Source organism: Sceloporus undulatus, unplaced genomic scaffold, assembly GCF_019175285.1.
Source record: "Sceloporus undulatus isolate JIND9_A2432 ecotype Alabama unplaced genomic scaffold, SceUnd_v1.1 scaffold_12, whole genome shotgun sequence".
In the NCBI taxonomy this organism is placed as follows: Eukaryota; Metazoa; Chordata; class Lepidosauria; order Squamata; family Phrynosomatidae; genus Sceloporus; species Sceloporus undulatus.
The window spans coordinates 5,993,471-6,014,224 of record NW_024802934.1 but is presented as its reverse complement, the minus strand read 5'-3'; the positions used below and the strand labels follow the sequence as shown (position 1 = coordinate 6,014,224).

Sequence of the window (20,754 nt, the reverse complement as noted above, 5' to 3'; positions counted from 1 at the left end):
GACTTATCCACAGGCCAATGTAAATATTGTACAAAAAATGAATTATTCCCTTCTCTGAGTAGAATGGTGAAAGGTGAAACTTTAGTCCATCCTAAAAACCTATAAGAAACACTGCCACATCTCTCTGCCATGGCTCCACTGACCTGTCTGAATGTCTAGATGGGAAACTGGCACTTGTGGCTCTTTGGTGCTTCCCCTCAAAGGAGCACCAAGAAAGCAGAGGGGGGTCAGTGCTTCTTTTACATTCTCCCAGAACAGTCTAAGCTCTCATTTACTCAGAGAAGGGACAGTTCATTTTTCAGTAAGTGTTAATATGCTTGCATGTTCTATCTGTTTTTAAGTTTTACATGATTTTTAATCCATTTTATAGTGTTTTAAACTGGTCTTAAACTTTTATAAACATTTTTTATACGTTATAGACCATGCCAGGGAGAAAGATGGCATATAAATAAACTAAATGAATGAATGAAGATAATACTGTACCTTAACTTTTGCCTTTACTTCCTTTTAGACATGTGCATATTGTTAGCCCTGCATGCACTTGGTCACCTCCCCCATATATCACACAATAACAGTTTATCTTAGTCCCTCTTCATCTATCAAGCCTTTAAGGCAGGGGTAGGCAACTTTTTTGAGCCGGGGGCTGGGTTGCTGTCCCTCAGACAACTGGGGGGCCGAAGCCAAAAAATAAATAATTAAATAATTTTTTTTTAAAAAAAATTAAATATATAAATAAACCAGGACAAACGTAGGACAAAATTTTCAAATGGAAGACACTTTAAAAAAAAATGGAGGACACACGAAAAAAAATGCTGATTTTTTAAAAAATGTTAATATAAATGCATGTTTCTGAGGCTTCTGTAGACAATTGCCTCCCAAAGGCCCCGGTAGCAATTGGCGGCAGGACCGGGCCAGGGGCCGGTCCCAAGGCCTTGCCGGGCCGCATCCGGCCCGCAGGCCGCAGGTTGCCTACCCCTGCTTTAAGGTTACAGCACAAGCATTTATGCTTGCTGGATTTTGAAAGTTCTTTGGCATCATAGAACCATAGAGTTTGAAGAGACCACAAGGGCAATCCAGTCCAACCCTCTGCCATGCAGGAAAGCACAATCATAGCATCCCTGACAGATGGCCATCCAGCCTCTGCTTAAAGACCTCCAAGGAAGGAGACTCCACTACACTCCGAGGGAGTGTGTTCCACTGTCGAACAGTCCTTACTGTCAGGAAGTTCCTCCTATTGTTGAGCTGGAATTTCTTTTCCTGTAGTTTGCATCCATTGTTCTGGGTCCTGTTCTCTGGCACAGCAGAAACTGAGCTGGCTCCCTCTTCAATATGACATCCCTTCAAATACTTAAACAGGGCTATCATGTCACCTCTTAACCTTCTCTTCTCCAGACTGAACATCCCCAGCTCCCTGAGTCATTCCTCATAGGGCATGGTTTCCAGGCCCTTCACCATTTTAGTTGCCCTCCTTTGGACATGCTCTAGTTTCTCAATGTCCTTTTTGAACTGTGGTGCCCAGAACTGGACACAATATTCCAGGTGGGGTCTGACCAATTATTTCCTCGTTTGTTTTAAAAGTATTTGACAGTTCTGATATGTACTACAAAAGTTCCTATTTCTTTTCATTCCCCACCAAAAAGTGTACGTTTTTCTCAAAGGAATTCCCCATAAGACTGTATGATATTTTTACATTGTGAGTTATTTATAAATCAAAATAAAAACAAAAAGACAGGTGTATCATAAAGTTGGCAAACAACACTAAAATCAACATCCTGTTTGGTAAATAGAGCTTGCAGATTTATTCTTCTTCCTTCAACAACCAAGAGGTGGCTTGAAACCAGAGCCCCTGAAACACATGTGTTTGCTTCTCCAGGTACACAGGAATGTGCCTGTTTTTCCACTCAGATGGCAGAGCTTAGAAACATTTATTTTTGAACCCTAAGTCCCCAAAATGGCATTGCTGGATGGGGGGGTTCTAGGAGGAGTATTCTGGAAAAGTAGTAATGTTTTCAAGCTCTTATCTGAAGCCCCTATGGTCTCAAGTTGATGCATCAGCTTGTCTGCCATGGAAAGGAAAGTCACCATAGTCTGCAGCTGCATGTGTGGCCCCTTGAATTTGAGATACAATGCAGAAACCACAAAGCATCAAAACTGGCATTCTAAGGAGAGGTTGGGATTCTTTAATTTTACTGTGAATTGCTTTTTGTTATAACAAAAAGATAATGAAGGATGAGCTGCATTCATATTTTTTCTGTCTTCCTCAGAAACTTAGAAAAGATAAATGCTGACATGCCAACGTTATCAGATGAGACATAATAGATAAGTAAACACCATGCATTCCCAAGCCAAATTTCTTTTACAGGTGGGTAAGACTGAGTTCCAGTATTAACACCTTCATAAAATATATATGATACAAACCAGTCTTTTTCAGAGATAGAACCTCTGTTCAATCTGTGGTTGTTTTAATCTGCTATTTTTCCTCAGCGGCAACCATCAGATACTTATGATTCTTCCCTCTCAAGTCAGAAACAGAGAATATCCCTGGGTTCTCCTTTCTAATCTGGGCAGTGGAGAGACTGTTTTTCGTAATGTAGGCCAGTTCTTTTGTTAAATTTGGAAACACAATTGATATCTATCCTTTTGAGGCAGCTCCTTTTGCAAAATAGAGGTAATTTATTGTGTTTCAGAGAAAAGTAATATAAACAGAAACCTAAGTGAGTGGATGCTCTTCTTCACTGATTAGTTTATGAGTTTCTTGGAATGTCTTGTTTTAGATCATCTCACAAAATCAAGAGGGCCTACATTCTCTGGGCACTGGAAAAGTCTGCCTATCTTCTGTGCAGCCATAAAGTGACATCATAGGCATAAATAACTATAGTTCTACCCAGTAATTAGCTCAATGGCATTTGAAGTGGGGGAAAATATTATGATAAGTAAACAGGTAGAATTCAGATACTAATCCTGTGGGACAGATATGAATTTATATAAGAAATTAAGCATGGATATATTTCCAAGTAAAGGCTGCCTGCTTTACAGGTTCACAAAACGGATCAAGCTGGCCAGACATTAGAAGCCAAACTTCATGTGGCTGGATCATTTAAGTCCAGCTCTAAACAAAACTTTTTCCTGTCCACATTGTAAGAAGTCATCCTTCCAACAGAAGAAGCCTGGGGAAAAACAGTTGCATGCCCCTAAGCTTTACCCTCAATTTATCCAGGGTCATATCAAATATCCATATTTTTGGCCCACAAACCTGTCCTCAACTTATTCACAAAGTCAACTTATACATGAGTATATATGGTAACAGGTTCCTGGTTCCTGTGATATCAGCCATTTTGCCTTTAGATTTTAATTTAGCCCTACATCTAGTTACTTGTTGCAATGAAAGTAAACCCACTGAGTCAACTGCTTAGTGGCAAGTCAGCATTTAGGCAAAATCTAATGACTCAATTAATGTACTCCAGTTCAAACTGGCAATCATATTTAGGCCTTGGAGATGAAACAAAATGGATGTTACTAATGTGGAATAGTTTTCCCCAGAGGTACCTAAAATCCCAAAATATTTTTAATTTCAGATAAGAACAAGCAAGCGAGTCTCTCTTCCCTTGGAGGCTGGCTAGGGAACTAGGAAATGGTGTAATTGCTGCTCAACTTGTAAAAAAGAAGGTTGGGCAATATATGGACTGAAGACCTCTCACTACTCCCACAAAAAAATTATACCAAAGCAGGTATTCTGCTGAAATTGAGGGAGAAGAAAGTCCAGCACATTCATGAATTTAGTGTCTAAAGTTCCCTTGTTTTCCAACATCCAGAAAATTCACCCAAAATGAAGGCTAACGTAACTATTTCTCCCATGTAATAAAGAGAAGAAAACAGTAAATGTTATGCAGTGGATCCTTCCCATCCATAGGAGTTAGGTTCTGGGATCCTCCATGGAAGGAAAAAAAACACAAACTGTTTAGGCTCATATTATTCAATTGATAGCAATGTGAGCACATACGCCTCATTACAGCCATGTGCCACAAGTGAATAACATGGGGTATGACAATATGCAGGTGGCTGAATCTGTGGATTGCTAGCCAGTTGGTGTGGTAGGCCCACTGTATCCACTCCCAACTCCTCTGTTAGCAACCTCACTGAGAGAATCTCCCTCTCACCATTATGATTTGTTTTATCAGTAACCACAGTCAACTTTTGTATTTGAAGGTTACTCAAATGCCATCAATATTTTTTCAAAGTTACTTTCTAATAATCTTGCAAACTATGGCCCAGGGGGGGGGGGGGCAGACAATTTTAGGAAGCACTTCTGAAAATTACAAGCATGCAGTATATCACCTTGAATGTGAATATAGAGGGGAACCTAATGAAATTAGCCTTGCAGAGCTAATGTGGAGGCCCTATCTCACCTTCTGTTACATTCCCTCTATATTCAAAGCAAACATGAAAACAAATTATTTAGGCCTAAATGCTACTCCCAACAAGAACAGTTACAAATTAATCAAATTTTCACAAAGGCTGATTTATTAATTTCCACTGATTTAGTGAGGCTACTCTAGAAAGATGAAAGCAGTTTCCTTTAAGGATATTTTTCATGTATTTTAGTTCTTCTCAACTGAAGCTTCATGATATTATTTCTCAAACTTGTTTTTTTCTAAAACTTTTTAAAAGTGAAATGAGAGGGAACAAAGAGCTAAATTTATCATGCTTCAGGGCAAGTATCATGGAACAACACTGTAACCACCAAAAACAGTTGAGAGTAAGGTTTCCCCAAAGGTGAAACATGAGTCAAGGAAGAATTATTTTTCTGATGTAGACATGTCCAGTGGTTTTGGGTGTTCTTCGTTTTAAGAAATGTGAAGCTAGGTGTTTCAGCTCAACTTTCATAGAATACAGATGAAGGAATTTTCTCCACTCCAGTGCTTTAAACAGCTGCATTAGTACTGCTGGCAGCCTGCTTTCTTAAAACACTTTAACATAAATTGAATAGGTATATCCACAGTACTTCTTGCTGGGGAAAGGTCACACTTATAACTTTTGAATACTTTAACCTAGGCTGTTACTGTGCCGTAGTGCACAGTATTATGTAGCCAAAATTCATGTAGCTGTCATGAATAAGAAGTCATATTGCAGATAACAGAGATTGACTCTTCCTTGCCTTTCAACCACAAGGAGACCATGAACGCCCAGAAGTCCGAGTAATCAATATGTATAGTAAGCTGAGAGCCAGTGTAGTGATTTGAGTGTTGGACTGTAACTTTTAAGGCAATGGTTCAAATTCCCACTCAGCCATGGAAACTCATTGGGTGACCATGGGCATGCCATACTCTCTCAGCCTCAGAGGAAGGCAAAGGCAAACCTACTTGAAGACATCTTGCCAAAACAAACAAATAAACAAAACTCACAATAACATTCACCTTAGGGTCACCATAAGTCAGAAATGACTTGAAAGCACCCAACCACAATACAATAAGCAAGCTTTCAGAGCAGAAATCACTTAGGGTTTCAGGGAATGAACAGTGGAGTTCTCTAACTATGTGAATGAAATAGACAATTTTAAAAAGAAAGAAAAAAAACAGCATGGGGATTTGAAGGATCTTGATGAAGCGAAGTAAAACTGGAACGTGAATGGAAGAAGTGCTGAAAAGAGACCCCAGTTACTAGCAGCTACATTAAAAATGATTTTGAAGGCATCTAATGAAAAATTGGCAAATTCTCCTGAAAGTCTTTTTTATTAAATATATTCAACCTCTCTCAAAAGTTCTCTGTGGATGTCAAAGAAGAGCCTGAAGGTAATCACAAACTATTCATTTCTTCTCTTCGGCACTTCTGCTCCCAGAATTACTCAGAAAGTGTAAGAATAAGAAGTAACTTATATTTTCTCAATATAAGTTACATACACTTGAAACAAATGCATATGCCTCATGCCTATCAGGCGCTGTGTGAACTGTATTGATACTGGACATGGCATAGTATGCTTCCTTAGAACATTACAGAAAAAAGTAAAAGGTTGCTAGTTATTTCCTCCTTTGTGCATAATACCTGAAGCTGCTCTTAAAATATCTCTCAATTGATCATAATAGGATAATACAAGATGCATTATAAAAAATTATGAAGGCTCAGCTGGAAAAATTCAAGCATCTCAAACTCAAACTCAAATGTATGTCTGAGACATCAATCTTTTGCAACTTAGTTTTAAATTCATTTTCAATAGGTCACATTATTTCTTCTGCAACACCTTTACATGATCTGTAAGTGGCAAAAATTAATGATGTATGAGAAAAGAAACATGATGACTATTTATACTTTTTTTATCAATGACTTCTTGGAATTTGAAGAAACTATTTCACAGAACTGAGTTTGCGTTCTGAAGATGTTGTGCTAGTGAGAACTCAAATCCAAGTGCCTTTAAGCCCTGAGGAGGGACAAAATATTACCTGTCCCTTCTGCTGGTCTGTTTGAAAAAAAATGTGAATGGACTATCACTGGTGGATCTTCCATTTTCTATTACAAGAATGTAATTGTTTTTAATTCTCTTGTTTTAGATAGGATATCTGAGGAGCAAGTGCTCCTTTTCATACATGTCTCATTCAGAGGACTGAAACATCTCCATCACTAAAATTTCTTTGCCATTGTTATGGAACTTTTTAAAGAATAAATAATAATCCAAACAATTTTTCAAAAACTTAATTCTTATAAGATATCTTATTTGATGTAAGGCAGTGCTAAATGTTATGCTATGATCTGATGTCTTCCTCGGAAGGCGAAGACATTTCCATTCGGGTGTATATATTACCGGCTGTCTCTTTAAGACATCAAATGCTAACTGACCAACTTGAGCTACCAGCCCTCTGTCTGAGCTTACCAGCCTATACTGTACAGTACTAACTTTTCACCTAACCACAGGAAAACAGACAGGTAATGTGTTGTCAATAGCTGCATTTTGCTTACCCAGATTATTAACCATACAACTAAATAACCTAAACTTAGATCATGAGACAAAAGCTATGGAAGTCTTTAGCATGATAATTCAATGATAGTATAGTTGGAGTTTTTGGCAACTGTACAGTACTCTCAAATGCATAGATTTTAGACATTCATATATAGCAATTATCCCAGTTTATAAACAATATTATAGAACCTTTGAGACTAACTGAAAAGGTGCTACAAAATCTCTCTACATACTAATCCTACAGACTAATACGGATATATCTTTGGATTGTTACAGAAGTTACAGATAAGGCACTTATGTTATTTCCACTACACTAATCTTACATCATGAACTCCAGTGTATCAAAGCCAAATCATCCTCAACCCTGTGGCTTAGCATGAATACTGTACATGAATGAATGGTTATTCCTAAAAAATGCATGAATGGTTATGCCCAAAAGTTCCAAGCTTTTATCTGGGTAAAAGCTACATGACACCTTGAATCTCAACAAGTGAAGCATTTGTCCATAGCTGTATTGTATGTTCAACCTGGGCTATGATATTATATGGCATAGTGCAGTGATGGCAAACCTATGGCACGCGTGCCAGGGGTGGCACTCGGAGCCCTCTCTGTGGGCACATGTGCCATCGCCCCAGCAGAGAGTTTGCCAGAGTTTGTTACTAGAAAGCCAGAGGGACACGGCACTTTGCAATAAGTAAGTGGGTTTTGTGTTGCAGTTTGGGCACTCAGCCTCTAAAAGGTTCACCATCACTGGCATAGTGAATGTGAAAGGTAGCCCAAATAAAATATCCTCTCAACAGTATGTTTCATGGCCAGAACATGGCCACATAGCCTGAAAAACCCACAAAAATCAAGTATGTTTCATGTATCACTTGTCCATAGAACACATAAACACACATTTTAAGACTCATGGATGTGAATTTAAACAACAGTGTAGAAAAAGTGACCATTTAGAATAAGTCAACAGTAAAAGCCAACACTTCATATTCACTTTTCACAAGCAGAATCATACCATCCAAGAAAACTGCTTAGATTTTTATTTGAAAAAAATTAGATTTTTATTTGAAAAAAACTGCTTAGATTTTTTTCAAATAAAAATCTAAGCAGTGGATTAACTAAGAAAACAGTCTGCTTTGCTAAAAAGAAAGAAAGAAAGAAAAGAAACACACATATACACTGAAACAGAACACCCTACAAAGAATACGAACTGTAGGTCAGCATCTGGGAAAACTTTGGATTCAATTGAAAGCCACATCAGTACAACTCTGTAATGAGCTTTCTCTCCATCTTCTTCCCACTACATCCTCATTCTTACAAAAAGATACTGGAGGAACAGCATGTAATGATTTGTTCCAGAGACCTGGCTGAAAGGTTGGGGGAAAGTGGGAACTCTCCAAAAGTAGAACTGCCTGTTGTTCATTCTGCAAAACATTTACAACGTTTTTGCAATATTCATGTAATTACTCATTCCTTGAAAGCTGGAGGACATTAATACCAGTACTTGTGCTTTTATTTAGTAAAACATTTGTAAGTTAATACTGCAACATGCAAATTTAAAGTACAAGAAAATAAGCAAATATACAGCATGCTAGTATGCATCTCCAATGACCCTGAACAAGATATGTTCTCAGAATCCAGAGAGCAGTGTGTCCTTAGCATAAGGAATTTCTATTTCAATTTTATTGACTGGTTTTCTCCCTACACAATACTGAAAGCAACATAAAACTTTGTTAATATTTACAAGTCCTCATGAATGTATTCTAAGTCCTTTAAGGGTAATCTAATTTGATACAAATCTTTGAACACACAAAGGAGTGTCTGCTGTTGAAAGCAAAAACAATGCTAAAATTCATAAGACTGGTAAGATGAAGTCTCAAGTGATAAACAATCAGAAAACTCTAATACATCATTGATCCCTTTAGCACTGTGGTGGTGAACCTATGGCACACATGGCACGCAGAGGGCATGGAAGAGGAGGAACAGGCTATGAATGTTTAAGGTGATACCACCCTCCCCCCCCCCCCCCCCCCCCCCCCCCCCCCCCCGGCCTTCAGCTGTCTCTGGTGAGGCAGTTAAAGGCCCAGGAGAGTAGAGGAAAGAGGGCAGATGTCATGCCCCGGAAGTTCTGTTCCCTCCGCCAGTAATGCCCAGTGCCGGAAGGCCTTTTAGTTTGGACGCTCAGCCCCTAAAAGGTTCACCAGCACTGATTAACATGTCCTTTTTCCTTCTGAAATGTACAGTGTACAATATCACTGCTGCTTTTACATACTGTATTGCTAAACCAATACTGTCTGTCAATGATTTGCAGTGTAGCTATTTCTAGCAGTATCACTTCTTCAGCTTAAGATTTCCAAAGTTTGTACATGCTTGATGTACATATCTTCATACTGTAAGAGTATACTGCGGGCTAGCTTTTGTTGAAATTACAATTCAAAAACATACCTATAAATGATTGCATAAATATTTTTGATTATGTTACAAAATGTTATTTTAAAAGGTGTCAAATGCAAATATTTTGCTTCTACAGCTCTGAAATATTTCGGTGTTAGACAAGGTTTGAAATGTAGTCAGTGCTATCTACAGATTCAAAAAAGGGGGAGAGTGAAACAAACAGAACCCAAAAGAGGAATAGAAATGATCACACAGCATCAGCTTGAATAAACAAACAGCACTTCAGATAACCACATGATTAGGCTTATCAAGTTGATTAAGCTTCCCAAAATCCAGTGACTTCATGTCTCACTTAGGGGCAAAGCAAACGGGTAACTAGGAGCGGCCTCTGGCTGTTCCACCTGCAATCAGGCACCAATTGCCCCAGGATCATGGTGACCCATTCCTAAAGCGGTCTGCAGCCGCAGTCCCAAATAAGCCACTGGCAGGAGTGGTTTTTTACTGGTCCTTGTGCTGGCAGTTTCAGCCTGCTTAGGCGGCCTCGAAGCAGCTTCCAGCCTCTTTGAGGGTGTGTGTCATCTGCACACCACGCCCATCTGTTTAAGCCCATAGTCACAATATCTGAATACAGTTATCATATAAACATGTTGCTTTTTTCTGCGGTATGTTCTGCTTAAAATTAGCATCTCAAGCATAGCTGATGGAGACATGAGAAAGCACCTTCTTCTTGATGGCTGCCCTTTGCTCTGGAACTCTTTTTAGGCTAAAATGGCCATCTCCTTGTTGTCCTTGTTGCAATATTTTATTACAACAACAGATTGTTACAATGGAAAGGTTTTGAGAAAGGCTTCTAAGAGGATGCCTCACTGTTTTACTTGCTGTTTTTAGTTGGCTTTATCATTTTAAATGCATGCTATAATGGTGATCTTTTCTTAGTTTAGGCCCGTTTTCTTCAATAAATAAAAGTGCATCACAACACACCATGTTATATAAAAGGTATATAACAATTGTTGGTAATGCAGTTAACAGTACCATTCATAGTTTATTCTTTTTCCTAACCATAAAGTAGGAAAAGTGTAAGTTGAGTTTTCAGAGGCATATGTATGTATTATTATTTTATTTATTTCATTTCTACGCTGCCTTTCTCCCAATACAGCTCCCAGAGAGTCAATTAAAAACCTTCACAATGGACACAATAAAAATCACCACATAAAACAGAATAAAATCATTTCAAAGATATACAGAAGTTAACAACTCCCCTGCTTTAAAAGACATCTGGAAATTTTAAAACTCCCCTACTTTAACATTAAAAGCATGCTTAAACAAAAAGGTATTTGCCTTTCAACACCAAAGTACAGCTTACTGCTATGTCCTAATTACAATGTAAGAAATATCAATAGTTTTTAGTATGAAATGCTGAAAACTGATCACTGTACCGGCAAAATTTTGATAAATAATCAGGAAAAACTGCAGGACTCTACTGCATGATGTATTTTGTGCATTTTGATACAGGTACTGATGTGTTGTGGATTTTGGATTTTTTCCATTTTGCCAAATGGCCAATGCAGCTACCCCTTCACATATTTATTAAACGTCAGGTTTCACATAAATATATACACTGCTTGAACAAAAAAAACCCCAACAACACCACATTCTGCGATAGCTCGGAAAATATGGTCGGAGAGGGAATGGAGGCAACTGAAATTGGATAAGCTCTTAGCTGTAAAATCAGATTGAACTAGTCATATTTATGCTGTCTATCCTAAAAGACTGAGGAGCTTTTATTTTAAGAAATATGCTTGGTATTACATGTTCTTAAACATACAAGTAACACTACTTTCAGCAGCCATTCTAATCAATTACATTTTAGAATACAGCAATTAACTTTAAAATCATAGAATCATAGAATCATAGAGTTGGAAGAGATCACTAGGGCCATCCAGTCCAACCCCCTGCCATGCAGGAAATCCAAATCAAAGCATCCCTGACAGATGGCCATCCAGCCTCTGTTTAAAGACCTCCAAGGAAGGAGACTCTATCACCCTCCGATGGATTCTTAAAGTTAAAAAAAATTGATGAAACACTGCAGCTTGATCAGAATAATCATATCTTGTCATAATAAGTAGAGGGAATCTAGCCTTTTTAAACCTATAGCCTCTTTTAGCCTATAACAAAGCAAGCCGAAATTCTACCACTAACTATAGAAAGAATGGGAAAAGCTTTGTGGCCTTTGTGACCCTGAGGACTGCAAGCACTGCTATCCTGCAGACAAGTTTAAACTTGTCTGCTGAAATAGAATTGTGGGGGAATGGAGGAACTGTGCAGCCACCTCCAAGATCACTGTTTACAGGGTATCAGGATTAAGTTAAGAGGAGCCTTAAACTCTTCACTCCCAAACAATCCCTATTAAAATAACTTTCCCCAGCAGGTAGCAGGTAAGAGACTGTAATTGATGCTGAGAGGGCCATGTTAAAACACAACCTGCCACCTGAAAAAATCCTCAACAAGATTCCTCTAAGAATACTACTGAAAACAGCACTGGAACTATGTCCCCCCCCCCCCCTAGCTGACAGCCTTCCGAGGCTTTGGAAAGTTAAAGGTAAGGAAGCTGAAAACTGTATATACCCAGACCCCAAGGCTTCCCGCATGTTAACTAACACTTCCTGTTTCACCCAAACCAGGAAATCTGGAGGGATGTTCTGATTTGTTCTCAACCCATAACCATGCTTTGTAATAAAAAGGGAACAGCCAACAGAAGAAATTCTAGTATATTTGCTTCCCAGAGAAAGGTGGCTGGCTACTTGCTCAGCCAAAATGTTCACAGAATCATAGAATTGGAAGGGACCACAAGAGCCATCCAAAAATACACAATCAAACCACTCCTAATAGATGGCCATCCAGCCTCTGTTTAAAAACCTCCAAAAATAAGACTCCACCACTCTCAGAGGTAGTGTGTTTATCTAAGTATATATTATAGATCTGCTCTTAATTCTAAGAATTACATAGAACAGTGCTTCTCAAGCGATATGATTTGGTGGGCTAGCAACTTTACTCCCCATTTGCGGGAGACTGGTTCCATATTTGTGCCATATTATCATTACAGTGGTATGATTTCCTTCAAACCTGTCTTACAACAGAAGCTGATAGCTTGTGGACTAGGACTGGCTCACAGATCACCACTTTGAGTAGAACTGACATGAAGTACTTTTAGTGAATAGCTAAATGACTGCATATTCCTAGATTTAATGAGCCTTTCATCCCTTCACCCCATCCTCCAGCTGCCAGATATTTTTAATGAATCAAACAGCAATATGCTACTTCAAAGTTTCTTGCACAACATCCTTTATTTGTTCCTTTTAAAAAAATACAACACCATGCGTTCATATTTCTAATTTAAACAACATGTTCCTGGAAAGTGTTCAAATTAATGACATAGTTACAAGTAGACAAAGCTTAGAAATATTTAAGCACAAATCTGAGCTCTCCTGGGCTATGTATGAATCACCAAGTACATACTTTTCTGGCAAAGGCTTAACCACTCCTACTATAAAAACATTAAGAGAGCCACTAGCTTTAAACAGAAAAGTGATTAAAGAGACAGATGTAAACTGAGAATTTTGTCTTTATTGAGATATAACAAGCTACCTACTAATCTGATAAAGTATTTATTTGGTTTGAGTCCAGTGTATTGACTTCTGCTAATGGGCTATTCCTGGTCCTAACTTCTCTCTCATACTACCAGTTTACTAGGCCATACCTATGAGTCAAATCCTATTTCAGCAACCAGTTCCTAGGTACACTCAATATTCTCATTATCTGCATTAACTAATGAAGTCATTAAAGGACTACTCACTTTTATCATTAAGGTGATAGCCAAGCAACTGCTAGTTCTCCTCACCACTCTAGACAGAGCTTCTGTGCTTTTAACAGTTGCATGGCAGAAAGCTATCAAGTGGAAAATATTTTCCTATCATGTCATCGTCACACCAGGAAACATTATAAATCTTAAACCACTGTCTGCCATGTGGCTGTTAAAAACCTAGGAATCCTGCTAAAAGAACCAAGATGGTAACCTGCACTGTGAGGCTCTTGGGAGCTCTCTTTTTAGAGATTAAACATTGCTTGTGATGCTTTGTTGTCCTCTTCAGTTGCTCCATGCTCTCTTGGATAATGGGAGTTATGCCATGCATTAGAAATTTTAAACATTGTAAAGAACAGCCAAATATTTACTTTCCCACTTGGCCTAAGTAATTGTTCCTGCATCTGAAAAATATTATTTGTTCCTACCTCTGAAAAATTATTTAGCTCACATTTAACTCAAGGAAAACTTGTATGGTAATGACACTTTAGGAAAAACACTGTGGTATGATTTCACTTGATATTCTGTTCAATGTTCTAGTCAGCCATACTTTTTTCCAAGTTATTTGATTCCAGGTTGATCCCTATACAGCATTTTATGCTCCTGTGTACTTACCATTCTGTGGCTATTCCATATCTTCAGTCAGAGCGCACAGGAAGGAGGGGTGAAGAAAAAACAAATCAGGCAACGCCTTTAACTGGTTTTGAGTTTTTGTGGATATAAATATTTTGTGGATGTATTGGGTTTTTGTGGATATATGGTTTTTGAGATTTTGAGGAGGACACAATAGGGGAAATGAGGCACAGAATAAGGAAAGAGGTAGTACATGAATACCTAATTAATCTAAATGAATTTAACTCTCCAGGACCAGATGAACTACATCAAAGGATATTAAACGAACTGGCAAATGTAATCTCAGAGCCACTGGCAATAATCTTTGAGAACTCCTGAAGAACAGGAGAAATCCCAGGAGATTGCAGGAGGGCAAACATTGTACCAATCTTCAAAACGGGGGAAAAGAGAATTCCAACAACTATTGTCCAGATAGTCTGACATCAATACCAGGAAAGATTCTAGAACAGCTCATTAAACACAGAGTCTGTGAACATTTAGAAGGGAATGCCACAATCACTAAAAGTCAACATGGGTTTCTCAAAAATAAGTCAAGCCAGACTAATCTGATCTCTTTTTTTGATAAAATTACTAGCTTGGTAGATGAAGGAAATGCTGTCAATATAGCATATCTTGATTTCAGTAAGACCTTTGACAAAGTCTCCCATGATATTCTTGCAAACAAGCTAGTAAAATGTGGTCTAGACAATAAAACTGTTAGGTGGATTAGTAATTGGTTGACCCACCAAACTCAGAGGATGCTCAGCAATGGCTCCTCTTTATCCTGGAGAGAAGTGGCCAGCGGGGTGCTACAAGGTTCTGTCCTGGGCCCAGTGCTATTCAACATCTTTATCAATTACTTGGATGAAAGAATAGGGGGCATGCTTGTCAAATTTTAGGTGACACCAAATTAGGAGGAATAGTGGGGATCAAAATTCAAAATGACCTTAATAGATTACAAAGCTGGACCAAAGCTAAAAAAATGAAATTAAATACGGAGAAATGTAAGGTACTGCACTTAGGGCAAACAAACAAACAAAACAAAAAACAAAAACGAAATGCACAGATATAGGATGGGGGACACCTAGCTTAATGAGACTACATGGGAAAGGGATCTAGGAGTCCTAGTAGACCCCAAGTTCAACATGATGGAGCAAGCCAGTTTTCTGCTGCTGCAGAGGATAAGACCAAGAACAATGGATGCAAACTACAGGAAAAGAGAGTCCACCTCAACATTAGAAGGTACTTCCTAACAGTGAGAGCTGTTCAACAATGGAACACACTCCCTCAGAGTGTGATGAAGTTTCCTTCTTGTAAATGAGTAGCTGTTTAAGATTTGGAGGCTGTCTGTGGGCCAATAAAGGCTTGCCTTCCAGAACTTTCAAGAGAGCTGCAGCTTGATGATGCATTTGACTGGTCTTAGCTGAGGACTGTACGTGACAACTATGGGTACTCTGTCGTTTTGTGTTGTTTGTCTGTCTTAGAGTAGATTGTTATGAGTCTCTGTCTTGTGGATCTGAGCAGGTGCAGGTGTATCAGGGAACCTGGCTTAAAAAATCAATTTGGTAGTGTTCTCTGGGTGGAAACTGGAAGCCTGAAAGTATGTGTAGCAGTCTGATTTTTTTTATAGAGTGCTGTGCTTAGAGGTCCATTGTGCAGTTGCAAAGTGGTGTCAAGAAAGTGAATTTGTTGTGTGGATTTGTCCATGCCTAGGTCGATGGTAGGATGGGAGTTGTTGAAATCATGGAGGAATTTATCAAGTGATTATTTCCCATGTGGTTGACAAAGATATCATCAAGAAATTATAGGAGGAGTAGAGGTTTTTGAGTGCATGTACTGACCAGGTGTTGTTCCAGGTTAGCCATGAAGATGTTTTCATATTGTAGTGTTATGTATGTATCATGGCAATGCCACTAACTTGGAGAGATGCATTATTCCCAAAAGTGAAGTAGCTATAAGTACAGTTGGTCCTCTATATTGGCACACTAGCCTTCCATGGACTGGAGCATTTGCAGATGGCCCCACTCCATTATTGTCAACAGCAGCACATGCACACAGCTACGCTGATGTGGCTACATACATATTGTGACTCACTGACACTAATGGGACTTGAGGTCTCATATTTTTTGTATCTGCGGAGGGGATGAAATCCCCACCAAAATCATAGAATTATAGAGACCATAAGGGCCATCCAGTCCAACTCCCTGCCATTCAGAAAATAATTTAAAAATAGAGGGCCAACTGTAGATATAAATATTTAGAAGTACAAAGTGGAAGGGTTGTTTGCTACGTCTGCTGAAGTCTCATTCGGGATAGTATTCTTGTTGGCTTGTAGTCCAGTTGGTGTAGAGGGACGCCATCCCTATAGTGGCTAAGATGGTTGTTTGTTCTGAAAGACTGTATTTTCTTCAGGAAATCAGTTAGATTCTTCATGTAGCTTGAAATGGTGATGGAATATGGTCTGAAAACTGAGCCCATATATCCAGATACTCCAACAGTGAAGATGCTAATGCTTCAGACAATAGGTCTTCCTGGATTGCCTTCTTGATGTATTTTGGGTAGTAGGTAAAAGATGCTAGTTTTGGAATCCTGTGGTGTGTCCATTCAAATTCAGTTCTGAACATCAGTGGAAAATTCTCTGAAATCTGTCTAGTTCCTTCAGTCAGAAGAGGTTCTCTTACATTTTTACTTCCTCACTGGTTCTCCTAAGAATGCCAGTATGTGTGCGTGCATGTGTGTGCCAGGTTAACTGTCAAGTTATGACAACACAACAGAACTTATGGCAACCCTATGAATTTCAGAGGGTTTTCTTAGGCAAGGAATACTCAGAGGTGGTTTTACCAGTTCCTTCTTCTGAAATATAGCCACAGCACTTGGTACTCTGGGATTCAAGGAATGGATTATGGCTTCTGGGGAATTCCTATGGGGATACTAAAACTCTGATTGGAATAAAAAGAGAAAAAAGGCTCTGCGACATTAATTTGTTTCATGCCCTGTTTCTGTTTCTCTCTCTCTGCCTTCAGATCACCTGCTGACTTACAACAACCTCATGAAGCTCATAGTCTTTTCTTAGGCAAGGAATACTCAGAGATGATTTCACCAGTTCTCTCCTTTGAAATATAACTACAGCACCTGGTATTTGTTGGTGGTCTCCCATCCAAATCTTGATCAGAGAAGATCCAGCTTAGTTTCTGAGAGGTCTTACTTTCTAGTATGTTTGAGATTTCAGCTTAAATAATTTTGACAGATATCAGGATGGATGCACCCACCCATGATGATACAAACATCACAGTGCTATATTGTTTAAGCAGAAAAAGACATGCCTCTTTACCTGTGCTTTGAAATGACATTTACCCTCTCTTACATGATGTATACAGTATGTATTTCAGCCAACACACAAAATATTAACACACTGTGAAACCATTCTAGGAAGGACTAAAAATGAATTCTCTTGTGCCATGTCAAATAAAAAACTACCATGCCTAACTTACTATCTAAAGCCTGGCCCATTAATGTCAACAACAGATCCACCCTTTAACTATGACAAATATTTCTGTGCACGCTGCTTCACTGTGCTCTTTGACTTAAAAAAAACAAAACATTTCAAGAAGCTTCTTTAGCTATCAGGACACTTTTGCATCAATTTCCATTTGCATCTTCCATTCATGCTTACCACCTATTTTACTTCTTCAGAAGAAAAAGCTTCACCTCTACTCTAATTTTTTTTGTAAATAATAGTAATAATTATTTTACTTATTAATTCTGTCAAGCACAGAAATCACAGCATTTCAGAATCCCACCCAGCTAATCATAATACCAAGCAATTAGATAGAAAAGTACTTCTATTTAAACATACCATTGAGTTAAATATGCATTGATTATTAATAAAAAGAAAATCTAATGCTTTGGTATCTGGCATTTTAAGCAATGAAATTGCTGGTAGTTATAATGATAGACTACATGTAGTTCTGAGCTGTTAAGACTCATCAACTGGAACCTCTTGCCACTATGGTTTAGTGTTAAAAATGGTTTATCTCCTCAGCCAAGAGCTTACTTCTGAAAGCCTACATCTTGTTTTACATAAATAGAAAATTAACTCCATGCTATAGCACTATTGGGGTCCTCAGATATAACAGAGCTTTGGGGGCAAAGAAAGCCAAAGAAATACATTTTTCAACTGTGTTTCAATATTCTGATATCTTATACCACCAGTTTCACAACTCAAACACCAACCATCTATTTGCCACACAGATCTCCAATGAGTCCACCTCTGATCCACTCTGATATTCCCAAATGTATTAGTCTATATGCACCATGGATGTCAACATATTGGTAAGCAAGCCTTCAAATCCTGCACTTATACATCTCTATAAGCTGTAACCATGTGCAAAATGATCACTTAAACACAAAGAAATAACATTTTATGACAAAAATAGTTGTATCAGAAATCTAGTAAGATGCAGTGCAGAGAGAAAAGTTAAGCAATTAATTACTAACTGACTTGCAGAGTCAGTGTTCACTAGCAGAAATCAACTTATATGCTTCTGAACTACAACCTTTTAGCAAACACTGTGAAGTATGCACAAAATTATTACCAGAACTGGTAAGTCTATGTGAACCTTTAAAAGTACTCTTACCTGTCCTGTGACTGCTCCTCATACATCCTCTCTTTCCCCTCTTTAAATAGCCTTATAGCCCGTTTTGACTTTTTCATGAGACTGTCAATATAGATCTTAAAGTATTCATTTTCACTGAGCTGTGCAAGTTTCTGGTTGTCATCATACTTGCTCAATATAAGTCGCAAATGCTGATAGGTATCTGGTAAAATGTCAAGTATGTAAGGTGGGCTGTTCTTCAACTGAAGTTTGGGATTCTGACACAATCTTACCTAGAAGCAAAGAACAATATGCATAAATTAAACAATTTACTTGAATAGGCAAAATCTTGTTTCACATCACAAAGATAGCAGATGGAAGCAAACATAAGCTGTAAAGTCATTCCAGAACTGGTTAGTGACACAGTTAGAACACAGTACGATTTAAAAAACAAAAAGCAGAATTAAGTTCCTCTTTCAAAGACTTTTGAAAAATGCTTTAGGCCAGGGCAGGCAAAGTGTGGCCTGAGGGACATGTGGCCCCAGGGCATCTGTGTGGCCCCAGGGCCCCCAATGATAAAAATGATATCACTTGTTTCATTAAAAAGTTATTTTGGGAGGGTTGCTCCAAAATGCCCCCAAACTATATCTGAGTGTGGTAATAGTGGACAATTATGGCAACCCCGTGTGTGGAAGGGGTATCCAGTACTTTTGAAACCTCATTGCCACCCCTGGGTTACAAAAAAAAATTGCCTTAAAATGCCCAAAAATTCTAGGGGCCCAGAAAGGCTCCCAAACATGTCCTCTTATTTCTTCTTTCTTTTCCTTTTCTTTCTCTTTTGCAGGAGTAGGTATTGTGGGAGCACTGCCCTCCAAGATCTCTTGAAGGGCTAATGTGCCCCCTAGTCTTTCACAGTTCACAGCCTTTCCAGCTTTAAGCCAATATAGTCATAGAAGTAATCAAAGGATTGTATTATTACAGTACTTGGGTTTACCATGCCTCAATTACTGTAAGTACATGGAGGACAATTTCAAAACTAAATCTTCAAGAAAACAGAAATCAGTATTTTGTCCTTGAGAAACAACTGTTTAGTAAGGCATTTGTTTTCTGCAATATAGTATTGGTTTCTTCCCCATTCAGCTTGAGCTAGATTTCTCTGCTGATTTTGTCATAAGATATTTTAAAACAATCAGGATGACCTGACACCCCATCAATCTGCATTAACAATAAGCAACAATAGACCTCATAGAATGGTTACTAAATTAACTAACGCTTAGTTATTCATTACAAAAACATGCTTGAAATTGAGGAAACATTTCACTGTGATAGTAACAGTTCATGGACTTTGACAGTTTTTTATTTACTTATTTATTTTTTGTATAGCCATATGAGACTAGGTATGTACTGCTATTAAGCAACAATCTGCATTTAGCAAATAATAAATGTTTCCTTGACTGTAACATCTGTAAAAGAAAGAAAAATGTTTGGAGCACTTGCATCATATTCTATGTACGTAGCTAAAAACTTTTCAGGGAACAGAACCATACCATTTGAGATTGCAGGCATAAGGGCATATCTGTGGAGCAATGCACCAGATATCATCTTACATATACAGAGACAAACACATATACCTAACCACTCTTTCACCATGTGAACAATATCTAAGATCCGGGTAAAGCACCTGAACTGGTTGTTTGAAGAAGTCTACTTGAAAATTTTTTCCAAAGGAATACAGTTCAATCCCTGTATCTGCAGGGTTCCCAAACCTACCATGGAAAGGCAAAGTCACAGATAATAGTGAAGTCTATTGAAATGAATTACTTCCAGTGGAAGATTATCATAAAGTTGCAGAGGATATAGATTCCCTGAAAGAATACCTCTCTAGGCATTTCTAGGTCCTCAAGTGCAACTCTATGGTCAACCTCTGCCAGAAACATACAGTATCATATAATCATGCTGGAGGACTTGAAAAAGCCTGGCGATAACATATTTTTTCAAACGTCAGTAAACCACAGGTAGCAGTCCCATGGATACAGTGGGAATACTGTAAATTCATTTTAGATCACTTTGGCCCGGTCCAGATGGGCGTGAAAGGATGCCCTCATCACATGCGAGGGGTGGCACTTCTAGATGCCCCTCGTAAGTGACAAGAGCATCAAAATGACGGTGCCCTGTACAGATGGGCACTGCCATTGTTACATGACAGACGCATAGCGTCCGCACATCATGGCACCATTATGTTGCGAGTGCACCATTGGCGCACTGCGACATCATAATGGCGTCTTAAGAAGAACCTGCTTTTCGTGGGTTCTTTTTGGTCTGCGGGGAAGTCTCACAGTCTGGAGGTT

The 20,754-nt window shown here is 38.5% G+C and overlaps 1 protein-coding gene across 2 annotated transcripts in view; it reads right to left on the bottom strand.

Annotated features, from left to right (window-relative positions):
- Nucleotides 1–20,754, bottom strand: part of LOC121917208 (E3 ubiquitin-protein ligase CBL-B-like) — a 93,901-nt gene that overhangs the window by 58,627 nt on the left and 14,520 nt on the right. For both annotated transcript variants that reach the window (XM_042442964.1, XM_042442965.1), the window contains exon 3: nucleotides 18,449–18,699. In XM_042442964.1, coding sequence (XP_042298898.1) covers nucleotides 18,449–18,699 — 251 coding nt within the window. The remainder of the gene's footprint in view (nucleotides 1–18,448; nucleotides 18,700–20,754) is intronic.